The 7,422-nt window shown below is 32.7% G+C and overlaps 1 protein-coding gene across 1 annotated transcript; it reads right to left on the reverse strand.

The window, feature by feature from the left end:
- Nucleotides 1-516: 516 nt before the first annotated feature.
- On the reverse strand, nucleotides 517-6,325 carry LOC132751132 (protein Hook homolog 3-like; the record flags this gene model as incomplete). Its single annotated transcript, XM_060741254.1, is given in 7 exon segments — nucleotides 517-633; nucleotides 2,019-2,205; nucleotides 2,735-2,832; nucleotides 3,648-3,721; nucleotides 3,883-3,965; nucleotides 4,290-4,373; nucleotides 6,215-6,325. Coding segments are annotated over 6 exon segments (616 nt in total), but the record flags the coding sequence as incomplete, so codon positions are not given.
- Between the last annotated feature and the right edge of the window lie 1,097 nt (nucleotides 6,326-7,422).

The following is a 7,422-nucleotide window of genomic DNA, read 5'->3' on the forward strand; positions in this document are numbered from 1 at the left end:
AAAGAATATGTATGTAAAAGTAATGTTTGGACATCATTTTGCTTGACTATCTAAACTCTTATAACAATGCTTGAATACTGGTGCCATGTGTACAGTCATATACATAATTGTGCCGCGCCATGACAAAACCAACATAATGGGTTTGTGACCAGCATGGATCCAGACCAGCCTGCGCATCCGCGGAGTCTGATCAGGATCCATGCTGTTCGCTATCAGTTTCTCTACTTGGAATAGGGTTCGTAAGCGAACAGCATGGATCCAGATCAGACTGGTCTGGATCCATGCTGGTCGCAAACGCATTATGTTGGTTTTGTCGTGACGAGGCTCATATAATCAAAGTGTTTAGGTCAGGTTCAATATCTATATACAGTAAACCGTAGTGTCATTTGTTGTAAAATACACTGTTACAAGTCTGATACCATTATTCAAGCCATAGAGTAAATCAAGTTAATCAACATGTGACTTTTACATGTCTAAAAAAAATAAATAAAACAAATAAAAGGGAGACTACTCTACCATTAGCAGGAAAAGAGTTGGAAGGATTTGGTGTGCCCTGGGAGCGCTGTGGAGAATCTCTGGCACCATCTGCAACTAGTTTGAAGAAAAGAGCGGCATCACGATGAGAACTTGACTCTAACAGGGTGAAATAAAAACCAGGAAAACACTTTCACTCTAAATGATTTTCCAAAATGAAATTACTGATTTGTTTTGGGATAAAAAAACACATAAAATGAAAATTACTTTAAATAGAAGATATTTTTGAAGATTTCCCATAGATTTATTTATTCAATATATCTAAAATTTCTATCAAAATAGTGAAATATCTATATTATTTATAATTTCATGCTGTGTGCAGGCAAAGGCAAAAGATACTGAAAAGCACCATTTTTTTTCCAATAAATCTATTATTTTCACTGTAATATTTCTACTGACAAACTTCTGCTGGTGTCAGCTGCAGGCATTTGAAGCATTAGCAAGAAACAAATAATAAAGGATGCATCAGAGAGGCACACCAAGAAATGATTTTCAACAAGAAAGATAGATAAAAAGAGAGTAATAAAAAACAAATTCTATATATCATTTTATGGGAACCAAAATATTTCAATTGATAATGCTTTTGAAAGTTTTTCAGCTTTTTTATTTGTTTCACATTCATTAGGAATTAATTTACCAGAAATACATGCAGACACACACTAACTAAATCACAGTTTTCAAACTTAAAAAAAAACTTTTCCAAATAAAGCAAATAGAAAATGAAATGTTAACCAGCCTTAACTTTAAAATCAAACAATATACAAAAAAGCAAGCCAAGTCAATTTTGATAAGAGGACAGTGAAGAGTTACTAAACATTCAGCTGGGAAAATAATCCGTCTTTTGGTGGGTACTTAGAAGAAAATGTTTACAGGTTTTTCTTCTATGTTTAGCTCTGGTGATCCAAGAAAAGGACCAACTGGTATTATATATATATATAATTTGCAAATAAGGCAACCATAAGCAAGCTTAACAGCAAAAGTGAAATATGACCAGTAGTTTCTCAGATGTTAACCCAACTACCAAACTAATATGTCACATCAAACTGTCATTTTCTAGAGTAAAATGTGCTTAAACATGCTATCAAATGCTTTTTTAAGAATCCCTATTTATTAAGAAATTCTATCATGGACACATCTGCACTTTCACATACTTAAAAAAATGTAAACAGTACAACAGCAAGGCAACATACAACATTAAACACTGCATGCTAGAAAGAGGGATCACTAATTTTTAATAAAGATTGCAGAATAAAATATTTGTTAATGCTACTATTATACATTCATGACAACTGCAATAAAGCAGAAAACAACACCAAACACTTCCTTACACTATATCATTATGTTAATATAGCATTATAAAACTAGATACTACTTAGAAAGGCTAGAGGCAACAATTTTTCAAATTCTAACTTTAACTGACAGTTAAATTTCTTTAATGCTAAATTTGATTTTGCCATAATTCCAACATGCTGATATCTAATTACCACTTTTTCTCTTTAAGACATCAGGGAAGTCATCTGGCAGTTTCATGTCCATGGCATCACCAAGCAAGAGGGACTGCAGCATTTCTGTAAGGTTGATCTGGCTTTCAGAATCCAAATCTAAGGCTGGTTGAATGAATCTATCCCGTGATTTGTCCTGAACACCACATCCCAACAGGGCTAGCAGAAGCTTTGAAATGACAGATATAAATTTAATATTGATATCTAATCGAATATGATGTGAGGAAGAAAAAAATAATAAAAATTCACAAGTGCAGAACAGAAGTTATCTAGTTTTTCCTATCTTAATTTCTAGCTAGTCTTTATTGTTATTTATTTCACAGTGTACTTACTGTTATTATTATACAACAACAACAACATGTTATTATTGATATTTTTTAAAAGGCAATATAAGGTAACACAATCTGTAGAGCAAATTTCATTTTTAATAAAGACTGTTTGTTAATGTCACATTGCTTTCTGATTACTAGTAAGTATAGATGAAAAGTTTTTATATAACATACATGTAGAATTATTATTTTTAATATCAATGTTATATTTCGGCAGTAAACTTACATTCTTATTTTACAAACATTTCTAAAGCCATCCTACCAATTAAGAAACCCTAACCTATTAAATAATCATTAGAACCATGGCATATTTTAATGTGCATGAACACTTATAGTAAAATACATCACCGGGTACTTAAATAAACTAACCTTTCCCATTTCTAGTTCAAATACATCCCCTCTAACTTTGCCTGCCAGTATTGAGAAATCGATCATCATCTTATCTTCAAATGTTTGGTGATAGCAACCTGATTATGAGATACAAAATTATTGATAAAAACAAAGCAGCTTTATGCTTGTACATGTAGATGATATAGAGGATATTTGTTTAGTTCAGTGTAAGATTGGGATATATTTCACCGAGTGAGCACCAAAAGTTATATTTCATGAGTGGCGCATATGAACTTTTGGTGTTCACGAGGTGAAATATATTTCGATGTTACACTACACAAAACAAATTTTCTTTTACTAAATGAAAAGGGCCCCAAATGATAATACAACTTGACGTAATTTATGACGTCAAGTCATTAAGTTGGTTTCCAGTTAGTACTGTGCACGCTGGTATTTCACTAAAACAACGTAAGGGGCTTAAATTCAAAACAGAGAAATTATCAAATTGATAATTTCGCTGTTTAAAACAGTGAAATTATCAGCTTTATATGTCACTGATATATTTCTATAAACCACTGAAAAGCATGTAATAAAACATTTTGTAAGTCTTATGTCCAATCAGAAAATTTGGACAGTTTAAAAACAACAACATTATTTCTTAAACAAGCTTTATCTATCAAGAAGCATAGCAAGTGAATATAGATTCCTATTAAAATCTTCTTTATTAGTTTATATTCATTACTTTTGATTGATCAGAAAATATGACTTAACATTATAATGTATAAAACGTCTTATTAGGACTCAATTTCTTGCATAATGTGGCTTTGTCTGTCAATCAATAAATCAACTAAATAAGAGTAAAGACTTCATGATATTATCGAGTACTTTAGTAGTCAAGGACTATAAAATGGAATATTTAGATTATTATTATGCAATAACACCTCCAGCTTACCTTCTAGGTATGTCTTGACAACAGCTAACCTCTTCTCAAAACTAGACAGGTCAACCTCTTCAGGTAATAGGTCACTGCAACAAAATTATAAATTATGTAGTCTACAAAGCATTTTACACTTACAGCACTCCTAATATGTTTTTTATCTGTTATGAATCTAGAGTATGAGAGAGAAAATTTCAGGTAAAGAAATTAATTATTAACAGTCTTCATAAGCTAATTTTGAAAAACTTACCAAGTGCACATAATGTCTGTAATGACTTGTACATCTCTGAGGTCTTCAAAGTTCTTTATTGACTTTACACTAAGGGCATCAAACTGTCAAAGTATAATATAAACATTATCAGTTTCATTGGCATAAGGTAAAACTATAACATACTTAAAATGAAAATCAAGCTATAATCTTACAATAAAGTTTAGCATAGAACCATTGCATGTAACCAAATGTATGATGAATGCTGATAAAAGTTGACAAAAGAATACATAAATGTTTGTTATCTATTATTTGTTTATGGATTAAAGTCACTCATTTGATGTCAAATTCACTTTGCACACAAATAACTATTTAATTTAATAAGAAAGATTAGATAATTGCTTACTTTTTCTTTTTAATTATTTCAATTGACATTAAGCAAAACTTACCCATTTCAGAAGAGAAACTTTCTTATTGAGATCCATTCTGCCTAAGACCAATGACATCAGCAGATTACTTCAGATTTGTATCAGCTATAAAATAAAATATAAACAAAAAATACTATACAAAATTTGATCAAAATAGCAAAACATATGGACAACAAAAGAAGTTAACATATATGATATTGTTACCCTAAATAAAAATATCATTCATGGATGGCCATGAATGAGTTGTAAAGTATCTAGACAGCTGGTAGCAGTGGTTAGGTATGTATAGCTACTGCTTGCCAAAATTTTTAGATATATGTGAGTCATGCAGGACTAGCCTATATGCACTGCTTTGGCTAGCCGTACGGCTACAGATTATGAATACAGATACAGAATACAGATTATGCAAACTTGTGTTTCTGAAAGAAAATGTTACTGAATATCATGAAAACTTTATCATTACAGTTGGTATTTTAATGTTTAGCTTTTGATGATTAGTAGTTTTTTCCTCTGAAAATCACCTTGGAGTTAAATAATCAAATATCAAAAACTGAAAAATTATTAAATAATTTCTAAGACTATGGACAAATTAGATGTTATTATTGGTAATATAACATGTGGGTCAATTTCCAGCAAAGTATTTAACAATTATAACTTTTAAATTACACTTGAACACGTTTAGCGGCATTGAGAATTTCAAGCTAGACCTTGAGTAGATGTGTGTGACCCACGCAAGGCTATAACTTTAGGCTAGCAATATGTCATAGTAAATATTTGTAAAAGCGACATATAAAGTTATGGAAGTCAGATCCACTGGAGCTCCTGTGGCCAGAACTTTCATAGAATAACAGAATCTACTTCATTGATCAATCATTTATCTGTTATGTTTTGTAAGACATCAAAAACTGAAAATAACATAATTTACAATTTATTACGTTCAGGTTTATGGCAAATAGATCGTGCAAATGCTTTACGAATAAAAATTAACTAGACAGACCACTTCTCTGCTCGATCTGCATCATTTGTCCTATATATATGACGTCGCGTTCTAGATATTTTTGCTTCTGGTAAGGCTATTGTTATATTTTTCTGGTCCTACGGGATCATTAATGCCAGCACTATTGAGTGTTGAGAATTGAGTACCGCTCAAGTCGGTGCTTGGGGGTGTGACAGATGTTGCACATATGGGATATTCATCATCCCTAATGTACAGACTCAATCAAACTGAGTCTGCAATTCTCTTGTAATTTTGGTGTGATTAATGCTTCCGAGGGATCAATTTGTTTCCAGATTTTTATACTTCACAACAGTAGGTGTCAAGTGCTGTGTAGCAGCTGTAAAAAGTTGCCCCGTACTTCACTTCAGTGTTGTTATATTTTTCCGATCCTTCGGGATCATTGATGCCAGCACTATTGAGTGTTGAGAATTGAGTACCACTCAAGCCGGTGCTAGGGGGGCGTTAGGGATGCTGCACATATTCATTATCCCGCATGTACAGACTCGAGCAAACCCAGTCTGCAATTCTCTTGTAATTTTGTTGCGATTAATGGTTCCAAGCGGTACAAGTTAACCCGGCCCCAAATTGGTCAACCCGGCCCCAAACCAATGTTATTTCTGGTCAACCCGGCCCCATTTTCCATTTTGGGGCCGGGTTGACCAATTTTGAGGCCGGGTTGACTTGGGGCCGGGTTGACTGTAATTCGTTCCGAGGGATCACTTTGTTTCCAGATTTTTGACCAAGCCTGTAAGGTCTGATATATTGAACCGTAAACGATTTTGAAGCAGTAAAATATAGCAAATTATGTACTGTTGAAAAACCACGGGATGCCGTTTTAAAGATTAACATTATTTATCAAATTTACAAGATTAAACAGTGAATATGTCTACTAATTTAATTTCTAATTTCATTGTTAAAAGACATTTACTTAGAGAAAATGTAATCTCACCTTTGTTCGTTCTTGAACTTCATATTTGAACAATTTTAACAGAAAATCTTGACATTTTTCAATACGATTGTTATTTTCAAATTTTACTACATGCCTCGTTTTCGATTTTGTGGTACTAAATAACCAATCAAAACACTTCATGGGTTTCCCGTAAATTGACGAAGATTTCCGGAAATGACCGGAATGTAACGTAAGGGTTACACTAAGCTGCTCCCGAATTTGCTGACGTTGTGGGATATAACGGAGGACTACATGTATAATTATAAAGATGTACAATTTTTATAGGATTTATATTATACAATGTCTTCCTTATAAAATTCTATCTTAAATATTAGAACAGAAATATTTTATATTTGGCCGGAGGCCATTTGTTACTGTAAAATGAATTTACAGGGAAGAACTGAATATATGTAATTTAAAACTGGCCATTGTAAAATAAGTAAATTAACATAAAGGATTTATCTGAAATGGTATACGCGTCCCATTTTTAATTAGTCTAAAAGAGCTCTGGAAACGAACTATGTACATTCATAATTTCAGATTTAACCATGCATTCTCCTACACATGATTCTATATTATTACAATGCGACCACCTACTGATTATTACTTTAATGAGTTATCAATTTTATCAAATATTGACGAAACCACCATTTACAATTACGTTCACGACCCCGTTTACTCATGCGCATGACAATAACGAAAACATACAAGAAAACGAACTTGTCCGGTATTGTAAAATGGATACAAAGTTTATAATTTTCACGTTTCTTTTACATATAAATGAAGTATTCATTTAACCGGTCCTACTAAACACTGCTAATTAATTACTGCTAAGGACCACTAAGGACTGCTAAGGAGCCACAAAGGACTACTAGGGAGGCACAAAGGACCTTGAATACCTCCTAGGGCATTCTTATAATACATGGTAGTATGTTTCGTGAAAAAAAAATAATTTTAAGAAAAAATATTATTTGGGTGAAAATTTGATGAGTTGCCGGACCGCTAAGGACTGCTCAGACACACAAAAGACTGCTAGGGAGGCACAAAGGACCTTAGAAAAACCTCCTAGGGCATTTTTATAGCGAGCTGTCTTTTGTGCCTCCCTAGCAGTCCTTTGTGCACCTGCATGCACAGTCCTTAGCGGTCCTGCAACTCATCGAAAGCATAAATTCTATCACAAAAATTATATTTTTTCTTAAAATAATACA

This window comes from Ruditapes philippinarum, unplaced genomic scaffold, assembly GCF_026571515.1.
Source record: "Ruditapes philippinarum isolate M1 unplaced genomic scaffold, ASM2657151v2 ctg15099_1_1_1_1, whole genome shotgun sequence".
Taxonomy (NCBI): domain Eukaryota; kingdom Metazoa; phylum Mollusca; class Bivalvia; order Venerida; family Veneridae; genus Ruditapes; species Ruditapes philippinarum.